The 21,387-nt window shown below is 34.1% G+C and overlaps 1 protein-coding gene across 1 annotated transcript in view; it reads right to left on the bottom strand.

Moving 5' to 3' along the window:
- Positions 1-21,387, bottom strand: part of BLTP1 (bridge-like lipid transfer protein family member 1) — a 382,818-nt gene that overhangs the window by 18,488 nt on the left and 342,943 nt on the right. The window contains exons 69-83 of the mRNA XM_081544847.1: positions 21,155-21,285; positions 19,765-19,888; positions 17,886-17,995; positions 16,882-16,972; positions 16,281-16,343; positions 13,700-13,953; positions 12,691-12,906; positions 11,348-11,528; positions 10,640-10,841; positions 8,817-8,978; positions 8,073-8,212; positions 6,465-6,666; positions 4,597-4,797; positions 3,662-3,841; positions 891-1,028 (exon numbers count right to left, since the gene is read on the bottom strand). Coding sequence (XP_081400973.1) covers positions 891-1,028; positions 3,662-3,841; positions 4,597-4,797; positions 6,465-6,666; positions 8,073-8,212; positions 8,817-8,978; positions 10,640-10,841; positions 11,348-11,528; positions 12,691-12,906; positions 13,700-13,953; positions 16,281-16,343; positions 16,882-16,972; positions 17,886-17,995; positions 19,765-19,888; positions 21,155-21,285 — 2,395 coding nt within the window. The remainder of the gene's footprint in view (positions 1-890; positions 1,029-3,661; positions 3,842-4,596; positions 4,798-6,464; positions 6,667-8,072; positions 8,213-8,816; positions 8,979-10,639; positions 10,842-11,347; positions 11,529-12,690; positions 12,907-13,699; positions 13,954-16,280; positions 16,344-16,881; positions 16,973-17,885; positions 17,996-19,764; positions 19,889-21,154; positions 21,286-21,387) is intronic.

The following is a 21,387-nucleotide window of genomic DNA, read 5'->3' as shown; positions in this document are numbered from 1 at the left end:
GTACAGCCACTATGGAGAACAGTGTGGCGATTCCTCAAAAAACTGGAAATGGAACTGCCATATGACCCAGCAATCCCACTGCTGGGCATACACAGTGAGGAAACCAGGCTTGAAAGAGACACGTGTACCCCAATGTTCATGGCAGGACTGTTTATAATAGCCAGGACATGGAAGCAGCCTAGATGCCCATCAGCAGACGAATAGATAAGGAAGCTGTGGTACATATACACAATGGAATATTACTCAGCCATTAAAAAGAATACATTCAAATCAGTTCTAATTAGGTGGATGAAACTGGAGCCTATTATACAGAGTGAAGTAAGCCAGAAAGAAAAACACCAATACAGTATACTAACACATATATATGGTATTTAGTCAATCGGTAAAGATAACCCTGTATGCAAGACATCAAAAGAGACACAGATAAATAGAACAGTATTATGGACTCCATGGGAGAGGGCGAGGGCAGGATGATATGGGAGAATGGCATGGAAGCATGTAAATTATCATATGTGAAACGAATCACCAGTGCAGGTTCAATGCATGATACAGGGTGCTCGGGGCTGGTGCACCGGGATGACCTGGAGGGATGGGATGGGGAGGTAGGTGGAAGGGGGGTTCTGGAAGGGGAGAACATGTACACCCATGGTGGATTCATGTCAATGTATGGCAAAACAAATACAATATTGTAAAGTTAAAAAATAGAAAACAAACTAATTAAAAAAAAAAAATAAAGGGGCTCCAATGACATTTGCTGAATGAATGAAAGAACTGCAGGGTAGTTTACCAAGTAAGACAGAGTTTGTGTTATCAATCATGGATCTTATTATTATTGTAATCAAAATTAAAAGCAGCCTAAGTATAATCTATAATTACATAAACAAGCTTACTTGGCAAATTAATAGTTTGGTCTCCAAGGAATAGGCGTCTTGCAATACTCCTCCTATACCAGGCTCTTGGAAATGCCAGAATTTCACTGAGGCGGCGCATGTCATATTTAAAGGAAGCAGACCCTATATCACAAACAGCTGATACATAAATAAAATTTGTTAGAACACATTTCCAAAACCTTTAATATTTTCACATGGTAGATATAATATTACACAACTGAATTATACTTCTGTTACAATTCTTGAAATACCAAAATGAGGCACATAGTATGATCAGTAAGTGATAATGTGTTCCTTTCACCGCTGATAAAAATAGCACATTCTAGCACCATTAGTTCCATTTCCATTTTTGAGGTGAGGGCAAACTGGAATTCTATTATCACTTTATCATGAAATTCTCACACAGGATCTAAGATCAGTCTTATAGACAGCTTCCAGCTTTAACATAGGGCCCCTCTCAAATACGGAAAATGAGTCATCAGGATTAGCTAGAACACAGACTTCTTCAAAAGCAGCTGCAAACCAAGTAACTGTATGGCAGAAGTTAGTATTTTGTGAGTCAGAGTCGCTCAGTCGTGTCTGACTCTTTGCGACTCCATGGACTGTACAGTTCATGGAATTCTCCAGGTCAGAATACTGGAGTGGGTAGCCTTTCCCTTCTCCAGGGAATCTTCCCAATCCAGGGATCGAACCCAGGTCTCCTGCATTGCAGGTAGACTCTTTAGCAGCTAAGCAGCGAATTTTCAGTCTCCAAGTATTCTGATGGCTGTCTCAGGGTTTTTGCTCTGCTACTTCTGCTTTAGGTACTCCTCCAGTCCTCCACCAGAGCTTCTGTTGCATTCACATGTCAGTGTCCCCTAAACCTGAAGTTTCCGTTTCAGCCTGAGCCCATATCCACACAGCCCAATAACCAGTTGCCTATCAGATCCTTCTACCTCAGTGTCATATAAGCATTTCCTTCTTTATTTTCTAAAGGTAGTGACCTCACTGCCCCTTGAGTTACCTAAGCTAAAAGCCTGAGGCATCATTGTCTCCTCTACTGCTACTCATACATCTTGTCCTTAAGCTTGTGGATTCTTATATTTATCTTGAAACCATTCTCTCTTCTCTTTTTTTACTATCACAATTCAGGCCCTCATCCCCTATTGCTTAGTCTACTTCAACAGCTTCCCCAAGCATCTTTCCACTCTACCATCTCTTAGCATTCTCCCATCAGCTCTCTTCCTAAAACATCAATCTTAAGGATCATTCCTTTTTTAAAAAACATAGATTATTTTATAATCCATGTATAATTTTGGTTGTTTTTTTTTTGTGGCAAGAATACTTAACATGAAATCTACCCTCTTAACAGATTTTTCAGTGTACAGTACAGTTTGACTATCTTTAAGGACAATGTTGTCATACAGTTCTTAAAATCTGCTAATGGCTTCTCCTTGCCCAAAGGATCAGAACCCCATTTTTTAGCATGGTATGAGTCCCCCCACCCCACAGTCATGTCCTGGGCTATTTTATCAGCTTTACCTCTAGTCAAGTCCTGTCTCTGGACCCATCTACTTTGTACAACTAACTCAGTGTTCAGTTACACCTATGCTTTAACTCAGTGAATCAAAGTATGATCCAAAAGCATACTTTTTGATGCTCTGACCATTAACTACCATGTTGCCATAGCCAAGAATGCTGCTGCTGCTGCTAAGTCGCTTCAGTTGTGTCCGACTCTGTGCGACCCCATAGACGGTAGCCCACCAGGCTCCCCCGTCCCTGGGATTCTCCAGGCAAGAACACTGGAGTGGGTTGCCATTTCCTTCTCCAATGCATGAAAGTGAAAAGTGAAAGTGAAGTCACTCAATCGTGTCCGACTCTGAGCGACCCCATGGACTGCAGCCTACCAGGCTCCTCCGTCCATGGGATTTTCCAGGCAAGAGTACTGGAGTGGGCTGCCATTGCCTTTTCCGATAGCCAAGAATATTCCTACATAATTTTGAAGACTGGCCCCAACATCATATCCTTTGTGAAACCTCTGATCTCTTATATAAAACAGAATTTGTTTCCTCCTCTTTAAGTAAACCTCCATTATAGGGTTTGTCACACTGCACTGTAATTTGTCTACTCATGTGGGCATCTTCAAGCACCTAGCAGAGTGCTTGGCACAAGTTCACTGTAAAATGCAGGCTCAATTATATGTTTTCTGAATGACCAAACATATATTGTGTTGAGTAGATTAAGTGTACTTACCTATATTTGTTGGGTTAATAATTTTTAAAGTTTTCACTCACTTAGTACTCTGAATTCTTCAAAATGTTCTACTCAATTTTAAATACTCAAATCACCATGTAAAGAAAGTGAGCAAGTGATTTGTCCATCATATATATAGTGATACACAGGTACACAACTCAAGATCTTACGATACCAAGTAAAAAATTTTCAACACCCATTCCTCCTTAGTGTTTTAAGATTTTATAATTAAAAAATGAAAAAATAAGTCAGAAGTTGTACCAACTCATGGTAGAGAAGTGAAGAAGTTTTTAGTGACTTAAATAGGCATATTTTGGCCCTTGGGTGATATTTCCATGTATGTATCTAGAAATCCTATTTCTAACACTGATATCTCACTGGACTGAGATAGTACTTGGCTAGAAGTTATTCTTCTTTAAATCAGTTTATCACTAAATGCTTAATATTATTAAATTATTTAATATTTAAACACTTAAAAGGAGGCCCTTATTTAATTCTGGAAAAACAATATTTCAATTAAAAAATATAAAATTGAATACCAGATATATTTATTAGTGTAGTATCCATTTTGCTTGCAGACTTGCTTACAGACTGACTTTCAAAAAATGAGGCACCTCCAGAACGCCTTATCCGAGACAAACTCACTTTTACAAACTCGAGATTTATACTGAGTGAGTCTTTTCGACCAGTGACTGAAGTGGGTTCTTCATCTACATTCCCTTAAAAAAAAATACACATGAAAACACACACACACACACACATATATACACAAACCCCCAACAACTAATTACATGAAGTTATTCAATAGGCTATAATATACTATTAATTAAAATCACTTAAATGAGGTTAAAAATTTAAGCAGAATGACCTAATGAACACTAGACATTCCTAACAATAATAGGCTCAAGTCCATAACCATAACTGATGATTTTTGTATCTCAACAAAAACTAGCACTGACATGGAGTGTGTCTATTATTTGTCTAAATAAGTTAATAACATTCGCTAATACCAATATCCTATATATTTTTAGTGGTAAATCTTTACTTTAAAATGGTAGTGGAATTTAAGTTCACTAAATAACTAGTCATATTAAAGAGTATCATTTTAAATTAACAAATGTGATGATGTACACAATTTAAAATTTTAACTACTGACAGAATACAATTTTTTATACAAATAGCAATTTGATGAAACATTTAAATGCTTAACATAAGTAACCTCACATCTGAAGAGATTGAACAGTGTATATCACTTATAAAATATTTTGAATTTTAAAATCTTATATGATTTATCTATATTACTTATTTCATATTTGTTTATTTAATGTAGAGACAGGATAGATATTATCAAGAAGAAAAATAAAGTTTCTGATCTCATTTTATATCCATTATTAAAGATAACATCATTTTTAAAAAGATGAAAGCTTGAAAAGATGTGATAGATTTGAAAAAGATGCAAACACGCTAAGTATACCTAATCCTCCTGATCCGGGTGTAAGGCCAGAAACAGCGGTTTTTTGTTTCCCTGCTCCATATGGATGAAATACATAAAGGGAAAAGTCAGACATGCATGCAGTGAAGCTCAGCCCAGAGGAACTGCTGCTGGAACTGGTCAGATCTGACTGACTACTACTATGTCGACTTCTGCCAAGAGGGCTGCCTAATCCTGATGAACCTATAGGGAACACAAGAAACCCAAAATAGAATAAGACACAGAACTTACTAAAAAAACTGTCCTTAATATAGTCTCAAGAACGAAACATGATTTGAAAAATAAAATGGAATAGTCAAACGTTAACTGATCAGTAGATTTAAATCCTTAACATGAGGGCTTAGATGTATTTTCCAATTAATTTACTGTATAAACCAGGGCTGAATATTCTGTTCACTGTTGAAATAATTATATATACATATGACTGGACAACCCCAAGGTTTCCTGTTTAATTTCTCCTTTGTTCTACTGGAAGCGCAGTTGGAAGAGGTACAAAATAGCTGAGTTTTAAGCAGTAGAGGAGAATGAACTGTAAAAAATTCAAATCATACAACTGGAGTCCACATTTCCATAGAAACAGTGGAAACAGGGCAAAGTACACAAATGGAGAAAGTTAAAGGTCTCTCTCTTGGAAATCAAAAAGGCCTTATTGGCAACATTTACCATGAGTGGAACAGGCTAATTTCAAAGAGTTGTCAAACTCTTTCCTACTTTCTGGATTTTATACTCTGTACCTGGAGTATGTTATTCCCCCAACTGTCTACGTGGCTAACTCATACTTACCACCTTCATGTTTTCACTGAAAATATACTTGTTTGCTTATTATCTATTTCTCCAAATTCAATTTAAGTTTCACATTAGCAGGAAATATGCTTGTTAGCTATGTTCACTACAGTATATCCAGCCCTTAGCACTGATCCAGAACTCAGTCAAGTTCATAAAGACCCTTTCAAAGAATGGATATTGTCATAATCTTCATTTCTTATACATTTATTCTCATCATCATTCCTTCCTGCATGTTTTATTATGATAAAATAAGGGGTGCCACTTCGCTTTTTCGTTTTCTAAAAGAAACATGGGCATAAAAATAGCTGCTCATTATATATTCCTAGCATAGTGCATATATACTGCTATAATAATTTGTGTTAATTTATGACATTTTGATATTAAGAAAAAAGTGAATATTCCAATATCTGCTTTAGGGGTAGAACTGTTAAACTGTCTCATTATTAGTTCTCTTATCAGTTCTTTTACATTTTCATTCATTCTGGTCTTTCTTTTTAAAAATGTCCCATAAAATCTTTACTACTTGCATTTGTAATCTCCAGGTGATTTTTAGGGCAGAAATGACACTGAGTGAAAAATGACTATCTCATCAGGAAATCATCAGTTCTACTTTAATACCTAAACCTTTCATGAAACAGACATTTGAGTTAAGTAACAAAATTTTACCACTAAAATTTTTTTTATACATATACACACAATTTGGTATACTTTTAATTCAGTGATAAGAAATCCTTGCAAGATAATACTACAGCTCTTACTTACCATTTGCAACACTGATCACTCATAACATAAAAATACAGCATAAAATAAAACATTCAAAAGTACTTGAACACATTATCATTCACACTTCACAGTACATGTAATATCCACATGAATGGACAACAAAACACTGCAACTGCGATTCCTTGGGTATAATGAAATACACTCAAAACTTTGATCCACTATAGATTTTTTCTATAAATACTCTACCTTTTCCAAATGTATTTATTTGGAAATGTTTATTAATTACTATTAAAATAGTACTTGGCTTTTTATGCTAATTGAATAAAAGAATGTTTCCACACCTGGTACTCCAGTTTTGCTCGAGGAGGTCTTTGTTCCGCTTGAAGGAGCACTACCTCCAGGGGATAAGGTCTCTGCAGGATACGCAGCCCCTAAAGTCTCCAGTTCTCCTCGGTTTGAAGAAAACACCAAATCCAGGGATGGCAGCTTTAGCATGCATTCTACTCTTGACACTGGTAAACAGCTAAACTTGATCTGTGAGGGCTGAAAAGTACAGAAAGACAAAGAAAGGTTTCTAGGAACTAGGTGATTAAAAATTTTTCTATTGGACTCCTGAAATTACATTCAGTTTCCATCTCGGTCTATATATATCAAATTTATTATTTTGAGTTTAATGCCCTACCTTTTTCAAACAGACACATGATACATTAACCAAAATGCATTAACAAAATTGTATCACTTTTAAAACTAAATATTCGAGGAATTCTAAACAGTAAATATGTAGACATTTAGATAATTCAGAACATTAAATATGTTTATGTCCATATTGTTCATAATCAAGTATTCTAAAGCAAGTAATTTCGTTATGCTGAAATTGTAAAAGGCTATTATTGCATTTATAACTGAAGTTGTACAAACTCTCAAGGCCTCACTTATTACATGTTTTCATCAGATTTTCAAAAAAGCTAGTGCAAAACTCCAGAAGATCAGACTGAAATTCTTTTGGCCAAACTGTTTTTGTAGAAATTAATCTGAAGAGATGATCATTAGTGTTTCTTTTATTTTTGAGACTGATCATAAAGTTTTAATTGAAAGTAAACTAAACCTTGAAGTTTGGATACAAGTTAAATATCCTCCTTAATAAACAGACTCAACTGGATGCTAATATAACATAGCTCATTTTACTGTGCTTTGTAGATGTTGAGTGTTTTTTTTTTTTTTTTTTACAAAATGATAGTTTGTGGTAACCCTTCCTTGAGCAAGTCTAATAGTATAGTTTTCCAATAGCATTCTTTTTTACTTAAGGTAGGTATTGTTTTATTTTAGATATAATACTATTACATACTTAATAGAATATAGGATAGTGTAAACAATTTTTATATGCACTGGGAAATAAAAAATGCTTCACTTCAATATTTGCTTTATTACAGTGGTGGTCTGGAACTTAATCCACAATATCAGAGGGGTAGCCTATACTCCTACAGGCCTGAAATAGGACTGAATTTTAGAATAAAATTATTAAATCCATAATTATATAACCCTTAGAAAAATCTAAAAAAGGTACTATTGTGACTTTATCTCTCAATTTCACTTTATGTCTGCCCACAAATAACCATAATGACAAGAAATACAGGTGCCATGATATAATTTTAAAAAGGCATAATGTGCTAAAAAAGGGTTTTAACTTACATATTTTTACCTTTGCCACAAAAGAATGAGATTTCAATTTTGAACACTCAAAGATATGAACTTCCTCAGCAGACAAATATATAACACATAAAATTGTACATATACTTTCCAGAGGTTCAGGCAACCTCTAGGCCATCATAGACATACTAAAGGTCTATGAAACTTAAGAAAACTTTAAAAGGAATTGATATTGTAAATGTTCAAATAAACTTAAAAAATTTTTTTCTTTAAAATAAAAAGGAATAGATGAAGTATATTACCTGAACTCGTACATAAACCACAACATCTACAGGGAAGGAAGAGTAAGCAGATGTTGAAGATGACACTAGTGATGTTGTTGATTCTTCCATAGGTTCTGGTATTTCAAAATGTCCCATATCTTCATCTTGAGAGCTGACAGCTGTTAAAATATTTAGTTTTACTATTAGGGTAAAGTCAAACTATTTATTAAAAGATCTTTTTCCTTTTTGCTAGTACTGAGATCAGGGGTATGAATGCACAGAAACATTGGCTTCTGTAGCCCATTATTCATTACATCTTTCCCTATTCAAACCTCTTACTCATTCCTTCAAACTCTCTATTCCTGCTGCTGTACCAAACAATATACAAAGAAAACAGGAGCGTTTCCAGTACAAGAGTCACTCTAATATAGGACCTGTTGTTTAGTTGCTAAGTCATGTCCAACTTTTGTGAATGCATGGGCTGCAGCCCGCCAGGTTCCACTATCCATGGGATTTCCCAGGAAAGAATACTGTAGTGGCTTGCCATTTCCTTCTTCAAACACAAGACTAAGGATGTTAATTTTGTCATTAAGTAGCTGTAGCCACAGAGGAATCATAAACCCCACCAAGACTAGATGGTCCCTCAAGTTCTTTTTCAGTTCTATAATTCCTTTTTCATTGAATGTATTATATGGTAATATATAAAAGCATTACAAAATCCTTCTAGTAACAGGACCCCAAAATACATGTGATGGGCAATTAAGTATTTAAGAGGACACTCACTTGTATAGTTCCTTTCAACTGGTGTAATTGGGATAGTTTCCAGAGCCTTTTCCAGAAAGTCTAATAGGCAGGGACTGATTACCATTTCTTCTGGCAATGACTGCAGTGCTACCCAGGCATATAACTTAGCTGTTTTTACTCCTCCACTTCCTTTTCCTTTGGCTAGAACATGTACAGATGTGAGATGAATTTAATAGTTTCCAGAAAACATAATTTTGTGAGAAATTAGAATTATATGAGTTTAATCAGGTGAAGCACCTTATACTTAAAACCATACAAGAATGCAATAAAAATAGGTTGATAGAAATCTTATTGTTAGAATACAGAGATGATCAATGATGTATATAAATACAACAGTTACTTCTACTTGCTCTAGGTCACAAATTTTGGTTCAGTTTTTCAATTTATACTTCGCTAATTATCTCATTAGTATTTTAGCATTTGGTCTCTCATTTAGTATTATTTGTCCACTTAAGAAGATATAGAGAACTCTGACTAATGATAATTTGTGGCAAGTGAGGAAAAGCATCAGTTTTTACATTTTCTTAGGTTCTTGCTGTTCTTACCTGGTAAATATTTACTTGCCTCCTTACATGGGCTGCATCTCTCCTTCCTTCTACCTGACTATATTTTCACATCAACAGAATGATATAACAGCTAAGATTTAGATAACTTTGGCTAAGGTTTCCAAGTCTACCATGTATTAGTTTGTAAACCTAGGAAAGAAATTCAACTTTTATGAACTTTAACTTTCTTCATATATAAAATGGGGATAATAATACCTGCCCCGTACTTAATGGACATAGATGTGTCTTGTCAATTTAAAAGTGATATAAAAATATTGGGCATTATTATGATGATTACTGGCTACTTTGAAAGATTTATGTATCAAGTTCCATCTCTCAAATAAAGCTTTTTCACTAATTCTTGTCCAACCCAATATTCCCATTTTTGGAAATTCTATTATATATATAAGGTGTTATTCATGTTGTATAGTAGCCAGATTCCAAAATAACTTCCAACAGTCCTTTCCTCCTGGTATTCATGCTCTTGTGCAGTTCCCTCCCACACTGAATAAGGGTTACCTATACGATCAATAAGATATTGTGGAAATGATGGTATGTGACTTCTGAGACTAAGCCATAGAAGATATTGCAGCTTCAGCCACGTATTCTTTTGGATCACTCCTTTTGAGGGAATGTCAGCTGCCATGTCATGAGAATACTCAAGCAGCCCAGTCATGTGGGGAGAAACTAAAGCACCAGCTTGTCAGCCATGTGAATGGGATATGATGGAAGCAGATTTTCCAGACCCAGTCAAGCACCTGGATGACTGTATCCCTAGCCAACATCCTGACTGCAACTTCATAGAAAACTGTGAAGTTAGATGTACCCAGCCCAACTGCTTCTGAATTTCTGATCCACAGAAACTTGTCTAAGATTATAAGCCACTAAGTTTGGGATAATTTGTTATGTAGTAATAGATAATATATATGGTTTAAGTTCAATGTATTCTGTCTTAAATATATAAGTGTGATGTTTCCATCTAGATCATAAGCTCCCAAATTTGAACTATATAAGACTTTCTAAATATACATAGATCTAAAAAATTAAGTAAAAACTGATATGCTAAGGTAACAGCAATTTGAAAACTAGGCAAAAGGAATTAGCTTACACTTCCATACATGAATTCTGTACAGTCATTATTGGCAAGTCTAAGTCCTTTTTTCTTAAACATGTGAATTTGAAAGTCTCACTAGAGCAAGTAGGTGATGACTTAAAATTAATTCATGAAAAAAATTAAAGTATATTTTCCTTAAATACCTGAGGGAATAGGTGGGGGTTGGGGAGGAAGTAAGGTGTTAGTCTTGCTCTGGACAGTGCAAGGTAAAGGAGGAGAAGGAGGAGATGTTGCACTATCTTTCATACCATACAGCTTGGACTCTTTAGAGAGTGTTCGTGGCAAGGAAGATCCTCTGGAGGCATTAGGTGATTCGGTCTTTAGAGTCTTGGAATTGTAATGCAACTGTATTGAAACAAATAAACTTCCAAAATTAAAATTATGCACATGAGGAAAACAAAGAAATGTACTAAAATGTGGCAGAAAGAACACTGATCCAGGAACCAGATTTTATAAGTTAGCTTTGTGATTCTAGCAAATTCCTTATTAGCTTTTTTTCATTTTTAAAGTGAAAAGAGGTCATCCCAGATACTATTTTAAATTCTTTCTAGCTTAACATTCTAGGAATGTATAATTCTAGAATCTAAAAAAGTTGCTCTAGGCAATGTTTCACAAACATGAATATCAATGTTTAAAAAAGAAAATTAACTTCTTCTTGTCAAAATTTCATGGAAAATTTCATGCACATGGGGCAATGTTCAATTTAGAAGGTCTCATGTTCAGAATTCAGCTACATTAGAGAAAACTTCAGAAAGTCTCATTTTAATGTAACTAGTGAAGGAAGAATATATATGATAGAAAATAAACATGGCTACTAATAATCTAATCTCTTATCCTATTTAGGTTTTTACCTTTACATCAACTCCAGGAATATAAAATACTGTTGTTTCTAAGTCACTGGGCTTTGTTTGTAGAGATGATGGCACTTTTTTGCCAGTCATTAAATGGGTGGTAGAAGCATAATTAGTTTGAAACTTCTTCTTTTTGGAAGGAGACTCTTGATCTAAACTCCTGGAACTTCTGTCATAACTCCTATAAAAAGAAAAAAATGTTTTTTTTTCTCTTTTTGCAAGACATTTCTCTTATGTTGTTTAAAGTCAAATTTCTATTAATAAAGTTGAAAAAGTGAGGCTCGTCATTATCTCTACCTAAACTGGCTAATCCTTGCATGGATGAGGTTTATGTTGTATGTTCCATAACTGTACAGGGCAGTTACCTTTGTCCTTTCCTGAGGTCACAACTCTTCCAAACAAAGGCTGAACCAAATGAAACTACCCTTTACGTAGGTAAATATAGCTGAATATCAGCAGTTTATTTTGGCTTATTGCAGTTCAACCAAAAATAAATTAACATTCTTTTTATCATCACTATTACACTTCTAAGACTTTAACTGGTTATACTGTCTTTTTGTCATCTCATTGTATAAAAATCTTCATTAGACAATGAGACATTTAAAAATCTTTTATTATTGAAAATTACAAACATACAAATGTAAATGGAATGGTAGAATGAACCCCCATGGGCCCATCTCTCAGCTTCAACAATTGTCAGCATTCTTCCTATGTGTTTTACTTGCATTTCCACCCACTTCTTACTCATCCACTAGATTATTAATATTATTATTTTCTCTAATTTTTTTTTTTAGATTAGGAAAGAAAAGCAAACCAGAAATTCAAAGAAAAACTAATCTAACTTTAGGCCTGTTTATACAACTATTTCTTCAATGATGGAAACATGGTACAGCTACAGTTACAGCCTGAGCAACATTCCAGTTTACTGAGGCCTCTTTGTTCAATTGTTTCCCAATCTTTCTTATTTATGAATTCATCAAACTCTCAATAACAAGACATCTTTGAGTATTGTACCGTTCTTTGAAACAGAAATGTGAATAAAAGGATAGGGACTAAGTGAGAAATTCATACTTGGAGAATTCCAAAGATAAAACTGTTCAAATTAACAAATTTGCAGAATCTAAATCAGTCATCCATTTCTAATCACCAAAAAATATTATACATTTGCTTAAAGAAATAGAATGTTATACAAATGAACACTCAAACATCCCAACTATGATTAAAAATACTCTTTAAGTCTGCATTTTTGGATGTGAAGAGAAATGTTTTTTATGATTAGTGAGATATAAATAGTATTCCTAACAAATGAAGTTATATGTACCCCTTTCTGACCAATATCTTACCTTCTCAAGCTTATATCATCATGTTCTTGTAGAAGGGTGGTTGGGTGGAGCACACATTTTCCACTATCAATTTCAACTCGAATATCAAGTTCAAAGTCAATATTTCTCTCTGTAGCTGTGCCACTAAGACTTCTGTTGGCTGGGACTGTTGGCCAGCGTTCTGTAAATAGCTGATGAACAGCAGCAAAGCCTGTTGCTTTTTTACGAGATGTATGTCTAGAGAAAGAACAGCTGATCATTATAATGTAGTAAAATGGGAAGAGTTTTCAGCAAACTCTTTTCCAACATGTTATGTGAGCAATGAAAGTGTTAGTTGCTCAGTTGTGTCTGACTCTTTGTGACCCTATGGACTGTAGCCTGCCAGGATCCTCTGTCCATGGGATTCTCCAGGCAAGAATACTGGAGTGGGTTGTCATGCCATCCTCCAGGGGATTTTCCTGACCCAGGGATTGAACCCAGGTCTCCTGCATTGCAGGCAGATTCTTTACTGTTTGAGCCAAATAACTTTGGAAAGTGAGCAATAGTCTGTAAATAAATTTTACTATTTTATAAATTCACACAAATTACCCAGATAGCTCTTACTAACTGAGGTGTTTCCTAAGTTTAATGGTGTCACACTTTATTCAACAACTATGTACTGAAGAATTATTATGTGCCAGGCAATGTGCTAAGTACTTGGGACACAGGCACAATCACTGGCTAATAAAGAGTCTGAATATCAGAATATGACCTACATTCTACATTTTGGAGGAGATTTCCATTTCACAAACTGTAAAATTTAAATGCTACTTTCCAGATTTTATTTAAAAAAAAAAAACGGGGAAAGAAAACAATAATGCCATATGGAGCTAGATTATATTAGTAAATCATGGATATGTCTCAGTCTCACTCTGACTAGGCACAGTAAGATTTATTTGTTTTTCTGTAAACATTAACAGTTATAAAATGTTTTAAGCTCAGCTCTAAAGTACTGCCTAAGGATCTTAAAACAAAAAGGCTTACTACTTACGAGGGTTTCCTGTAAATATAAAACCTTTCCCTCTCGTGGTCGTCATCCTTTTCATCTTTCTCAGAATCTTCACTGGTAGAAGACAAACTGTCATCCCGTCGACCCTCTTCAGACTGGAAAGAAATGCCTGGTGAAAAGCCTCCTGGAGTTTTGGGAGAACTGAACACGGAATAGGATCCTTCACTATTTGATGAGTAATGGGAAGGACCTTCAACGGTTACTGACAAGAGGTCCAACTCCGTCTCCTCTGGAAACTGAATGTAAAGAGAGAAAACATGAATCAGGTTCATATTACAAACCTCTTTTCAAGTTAAAAAAGAAAAAGAAAAAATACATGTTTAAGTATTTAAAATCTCAAAATTGGATTTCCTCACTCTGAACTGAAAAGTCAGCTCTGTGAAGATGTGAAATGGCATACAAAACAAGGAAGGAAGAAGTTCAAACCACAGAAAGTCATACCATTGACACACTAAAAATCAGAGTGAAATTTTACTTTATGTAAGCATATAGCATCATGTTAATTAGTACATACTGTAATTCTTTAAAGAATAGTTAATCATGGTATGGAGACAAGAGGAAACAATGTCATCAACTTTAAATTAGAAGGTCAAGAGAGCAATTAGTGATGGAAGAGCATGCAGGTGTCAGTACAGAATGCACTTTGTGCTTCTAGAATACTTTTTGTGGATACATCTTTTTTAAATGGGCCCTAAAGGGCTGAAGAAAGATGTGTAAATAGTTACATAATTAAGCATGTCAGCCAATCAAATGTAAGAATCCTATATTTTAAGGTGAATAGTTTGTATAAATATAAAGTTGTTCCCTGAAGACTGTACCATGAGGCCATTTGCTGCTGCTGCTGCTAAGTCGCTTCAGTTGTGTCCGACTCTGTGTGACCCCATAGACAGCAGCTCACCGGGCTTCGCCGTCCAAGTAGGCAAAAAAAAACCCAAAAACCCAACTTCCATGTTCTAATTTTGATTCCAAGTTTTGAGAGTTGCTTACATATTCTTTGAGAATGTGACAAGCCTTTGAAATGTTTAATGTGCAAGGTAAATTTATTGATACTACAATTAGATGCATAGTGAATCCCTATAATCAAAATTTCAAGCCTTTGCAGAATCTAGATTTTCTTTATAGCTTTTCTTCAAAACATCATTTAGTAAATAAGTAAGTCATGTTTTATAAGAAAATCTTTGATTCTTTAAAGCTGTGCTAAGAATTTATGTAGATAAATATCCCTTTGTTTTATATTTATTTTCTATTTAACCAGGCTTCCCTTGTGGCTCAGCTGGTAAAGAATCTGCCTGCAATGTGGGAGACCTGGGTTCGATCCCTGGGTGGGGAAGATCCCCTGGAGAAGGTAAAGGCTACTGACTCTAGTATTCTGGCCTGGAGAATTCCATGGACTGTGTAATCATGGGGTTGCAAAGAGTCGGACACAACTGAGCTTCTTTAACTTTCACTTTCTATTTAATCATGCTTAATGATCTATTTTGTAACTTATTATTTTTATATACTATTTTTTATAAACAGCATACACAATTTAGAAACAGGACTTGAATCAATTCTAATATTAATGCCTTTAAGAATAAATCAGTCATTTCATAGTATATACATATATCAATTATGCTCAACACTAGAAAATAATATTACATGTCAATTTTCTTGATTTAAAAAATGTTGGACAGGCGAAAAAATCAATTAGTAAAATCTATTGAATTCACTATAAATGATTTATTTCCAGGTTCAGTTTTAGAAAAAAGGACATGTCTGTCAAGCTTACTCCATTACAACTGAATAATTCTAAAACAATTCAGCTTGACTAAAATCAGTGGAACTATGGGATATATATTGAGGCTATCTTAAAAGAGTGGGAGAAGTGAAACAAAACAAATGTGGAATAAGTTCCAGTTTTTAAATGTAACTTGGTGGAAAATTTCTAGGCAAAGATTTATACACCTACTACACAAATACAATTTTAAAATTAAATTTTACCCTTACAACTATATTTAGGGAAAACATGTGGTTTATAAAGGTGTTAATTTAACTTTAAATGATTGTGTAGCACATTTTCCATACTGTTCTAAACATAATTTTTAATAGATTACTTTTATACATGCTTTTTTATATCAGTGACTCAGTAAATAACATTCAATGATTAATTTGTTATTCCGAGATAGGTTTGATTCTAGTTTGAATTAGGTAACTCATTTTTTTTAAAAGATTCTTTTTATAGATGAATGTAGGGAAAAAGAGATTCACTTAGAGATTAGCAAATAAATAATATATGGCAGTTTTTGGTTTATGATTTCATTAATTTGGTACACTGATTTAGTCCTTTAATTTTTGAGATTAAATAATCACTATTAAATTATAAGTATAGAACTAAAATACATTCATGCAAGAGTTTATGAAATACACATGATAAAAAAGAATTCAACCAATCATTTTAAAGCTTTATGTAAAATATTTTCAAGATCTGAGTTTAGTATGAAATGAGAGGAAGACATTTTGAAAGCAGATTTTCAGAGTGGTTAATTAATTTTAAAGGAAAACTTATGTTGTTCTTAAAAAGTACCTGAAAATACCCTTCCCCAGGACAGCTGGATTGTAGTGCACTTCCCCATACTGTTTTTTTCAACTTAATTAAAATAATAAGAAAATTTATAAAAATTTATGAAAAGTAAAAAAACCAATGTTTTAAAAGTAAACAAAAAAAAAGAACAAACATTTTAACATAAATTTTAACATGCTATAAAATTATAATATAACTTTGAAACTGACTTTTTTACTACTAGTTTCTGATATTATTTCTATATATCCTGAGCTAAAGTACATAAACAATAAAATAAATAAAAACATATACATTTACATTTGTGTAAAATACCTAGTTTAATGTGGAACTGAACTTGAAAGAAATTATTCAACAAAACGTGTCTACCTATGAGCAAGCAGTATGGAGACTATTCTAAACACAAAACATTAATACTTGCAGTGTGGCTCTCAAATGATAGCACTGGGGCAGTGCCCTATTTGGTAAAGTACAGATACCTTAACCATCACTACCCATACTTCCACTTGTGGGAATTAGTATTTCTAAACTGCATAACTCATATAATTTAGTAATTACTAAAGATTCTTTAGCACTGTGTATCACCAACAAATAGTCTCTCTCTTACTGTATCTTGGATATTGAAAGTGACTCTGGGTCCAGGAGATGCTGCATCCACACGGATTTCTGGGAGCTCCTCAGTTTCTCCTACTCGAGAACTGTAAGTAAAATATAAGGTCATTAAACATTAATATTCTTTAAAAAAAACCTGGACTTTTATAAAAGTCTGATTAATGACATTAACACTTTATTTCTAAATATTTACTTTATCCAAGGATTGAACTTTTGGTACTCCTTAATCTTTAGCATCACAAAAAACAAAATTCACTGCTTCGATTAACACAAGATTTTCTAAACCAAACCTTATAAAACACAATTTATACTAATTGTATAGTGTTTTTAAGGTTTCTTTTTTTTTTTTTAGTGTGTGAGTGTGTGTGTGTGTGTGTGTGTGTGTGTGTGTGTGTGTGTGTGTGTGAGATGTGGACTAAAATCTTTACTGAATTTGTTACAATATTGCTTCTGTTGTTTTAGGTTTTGTTTTTTTTTGGCTACGAGGCATGTGGGATCTTAGTTCCCTGACCAGGGATCGAACCTCCACCCCCTGCATTGGAAGGCAAAGTCTTAAACCACTGGACCACCAGGGAAGTCCCTATAGTGTTCTTTTACTAGTAAAATTATATTTATATTTTTCTGTATATTTTTCTATAATATATAAAATTTACATTTTTCCTTATGTTAAAGGTTCTTTTCCAAGAACCTTTTCTACAGTGAGAAATTTAAATCTACAGTTACTAACATGCAAATATTCATTTCTTTGGATGGTCTGTAAGTTTACACATAAATTTATCTAAATGGCAATGTACTTCATTACTAAAAAGTACACAATAACTTTTATAATATAAAAGTGTATTTAAATGAGACAGAATTCCTCAAACTTCTTATATTGACAACATCCATTTGCTACCTTAATTTTGTAATTTGCCCAATTAGAACACAATAAATAAGTAGTGAACTTTGGCAAAAGAGTCAGCAATTTTATTACTTGTTTCATCAATTGAAATATATTACCTTGCCCTTTCCATTCGCTTAAGAGGTGGTCTTCCAGAAGCTGAAATGCTCTTCGATCTGCTGTAACTTGGTTTGTAACCCAAACCCCACTTATCCTTTAGAGAAGCAGCCTAATGAAAGGGGAAAGAAATAGGGTGACCTTAACTGTTATAATATCTGATTTCAGATAAAATTTTCTGCTAGTTAACAAGTTAGTCTCCTTCAGATCACTAACAAGTTATCTTAAATTGTGACTTTAAATGTCACTTAACAACAGAGATGGATCAAAGTGCAGCAGGAATCAGCTACTCTTTAGTCCACACATCAGTTCCTCTTACAAGGAAAATAAGAGCCACTAGCTGGCCTGAGAGGAAAGATTGGGAGGCAAGGATGAGAGGTACAGAAATAGGGGGAAAAAAGAAAACAGTAAGAAAAGAAAATGAGAATTGAAAGGAAAGATTCTGGGAGAAAGGTGAGGGAGATAGTGACACTAATCACTTCAAGTACTACCCCACCAAGAGAACTCTTAATTACAGAAAAGGAAAGGAAGTGGTGACTGGAATACCCTCCTTTTCTCTAAATCCTTCTTCTTCAAATGTGTAGTTTGGAGAGATTGGATATTAAAAAGTCTAATAATGGAGATAAGAAAGCAAGAGGATTAAAAGGGAATTGAGTGGAATTAAAAGGGAATTGACAAATTTGACAAATGTTAAGAACATAGATGTAATTTCAATAATTTCCCTAATCCTCTCTACCTAGTTTTATTTTTTCAAGTTAATTGCCAAGTATAAACTAACTTATAAATAGTATGCAAGCAATATTAACAATATTAACACTATGTCTGTGAAGTACATAGTGTCATAAATTTTAAAGTTATATATTACCGATCATCATTGTCCATTTAGTACCATCAGAAGCCAGTGATGAATATTAAGTTGAATTTTATCCCTAATTTAAATAATTTAGAACAGTATTCAAATGAGGTTGTCTGGGACTCTGGTGGTGATCAAGGAAAGACAGCTCAAGCCAATGAACTAAGGATCCCTGAAGCCTTCCTCGCTTCCTCTAACCTCAGCAGCTCTGATTTAATCAGTTCTTATGTATTGGGGTGGTACCTAAAACCTTATTCTGGTTAGAAAAATGGAGGGTTCTGCTGACTATATTTTAAAATATTAGCTTTTCTACTAACAAGACCACCTTGACCCAAAGCAACCTACCTCTACTTGAATAAGTTTTATAATTATTTTCTACAATATTTAGTTCAGTTGTTCAGCAACTAGGCTAAATCCCAGAATGTGGTAGATGGTAGGGTCAAAGATAAATAACTTGTCCTTTAAGAGACTCAAACTCTAGTAAGGGCAACTAAACACGCAAATAAAGGTAAGAATAAAGTGCCGAGAGTACGTAGTGGCTAAGAGTAAAGTCAGCTGTGGAAAATGGGATGGGGTAGAATGGACATTTCAAAAGATTTCACATTTGACTTAGAGTCAAAAAAGAGAGTATGACTTTATGATAGGCAAACAAAACACAGTGGCTAAAGGCATAACCTGTAGAATCCCACTGTTTGGGTTTGAATCTTGGCTCCATTGGGATTACTGGCTGTGTAACCTTGGTGAAATTACTTGAGTTCTCTGTGCCTCACTTTCCTCATATTTAAAACAGGGAAAATATTCAATGATACAAGCTAACACATAGGGTTGTTATAAAGATTTAATGGGTTGTTAAGTGTAAAGTGCTTTCAACAGTTCTTAGTATATAGTAGACATGAGATATAAAAATCAAGTGTTATCACCAGCAACGGAGAAGGAAAGAGAACAACATAAGTATCATCATAACTTTCACAAAATAAAGGCATTTTTTTAAATAATATAATTTAATAAAATCCTCTTTGTTTACTCACTCGCATACTGGACCTCCGTAACTTTTTACGAACATCTCTTCTAATATCATTCACAGCAACAGATTCTAACTGTTGATAACGTTGAATTTCCTGGTTTATAGTTCCTTCACTTGCACCTAATTTTCTGGATGCAAAACAAATACGGCAGTTAGTGTAAAGAGTTAACAAAGAAGGAATGAGTTTTACTTGCTCCTTTTTGATTCTTTAACTTATCAGAATATCAAAGATTATGTATGGACAGGCCCAAATCCTCCATAATGTTAATACCCATACCTGGCAAACGGTAAAAAAAAAGGAAAAACTGTCTTTAATGTTTTAGGAAATGGTTCTTATCTGTTTCTACATCAAGAAGTCTCTTTAATAATCTTATGAAAGCTATGGAACAACTCTGAAGAATAATATCTGTATGAAAAATTTTATGTATAATTGTAAGTTTCAGAAAAGATTTTAGAGGAGGAAGTATACTTTGCTACAAGTCATTTTTTCCCCTGATTACAAAACTCAAACTGTAATATAAGTCAACAAGAAAATATGAATCATTGTACCTGACTTTACAGAAAAGTTTTTTAGAGAATAACTTTCCCTATATATTGCATACATTTCTGATAAATCCTTGAATACAAAAAACCCCCACAGATACAACTGTACAAAGATTAGAAAAGCTGAAGTATGACTACCACCTTGGGGGGAAACAAAATTATGAAGTTTGGCAAGAAGAATATTTAGTCTTTACAGAACAAGTATGACCTAGTCAGCACTATATAGTAGGCAATAGATAGTACCACCTACTCCCTGCTCTTGACTTGCCCTAGACTCACTTCAGTTCTAGTGACCTACTAAAACAGGCAAACAAAAAAAAGTATGAAGTTTGAATTCAGACAAAGACAAGTTCAAATTCTGACTTTTAAATCTCCCTGAGCCACTTTTCTTATCTATAAAGTTTGGATAATGCCATCTAATCTTGCAGAAATGTTGTGAGGATTAGACTGAGATAACATGCCAGATTCACAATAAGTACTTAATAAATTCTAAACTTGCTTCGTCTCTTCAAACATTTGCATTCCAAAAATATTGCTAGCAAAACACTCACACATATATACATATGTAAAGATACATGTAAATAGACATGTAGAGATGCATATATGCGACATAAAGTCAGTCTTAAAATGCTCAGAAATGAGGAGCTGTGATAAGCACCAGACTAATGTTTTCAGCTTTATTACTAATGAATGTATGATCTCAGACAAATTACCAAACTTCTCTGGACCTTGGTTATCTCATTTATTAACTAAAGGGGGTTGTACTAGCCCCAATCCAGTTCCCTTCTCATTTAAAATCTCAGTTCTATTATTAGGGAATATTATACTGAATTAAAAATCATTATACATACTTAAGATCATCTATTACTTTGGCCTGTTCATTCAATTCTCGGATATCTACTATACGCTTCATAATTTTTCTTCCTCTAAGTTCTCCTGGCTGGCTACCAGATGCTCCTTGTCTTCGATAATCTACAGCTTCCTGAAAAATCAAAAGCATGTCTGTCAGTAACACGCCCAGGTCACAAAGCAAATCTTATCTTATCACAGAAATAGTACCTTAAATCAAAAGAAGCATGCAGGA

The sequence above is a fragment of the Giraffa tippelskirchi genome, chromosome 11 (genome assembly GCF_054371585.1).
Source record: "Giraffa tippelskirchi isolate mGirTip1 chromosome 11, T2T-mGirTip1v1.2.pri, whole genome shotgun sequence".
NCBI classification, from domain to species: Eukaryota; Metazoa; Chordata; class Mammalia; order Artiodactyla; family Giraffidae; genus Giraffa; species Giraffa tippelskirchi.
Note: the sequence above shows the minus strand (reverse complement) of the source record. Positions and strands in the feature narration are given on the sequence as shown.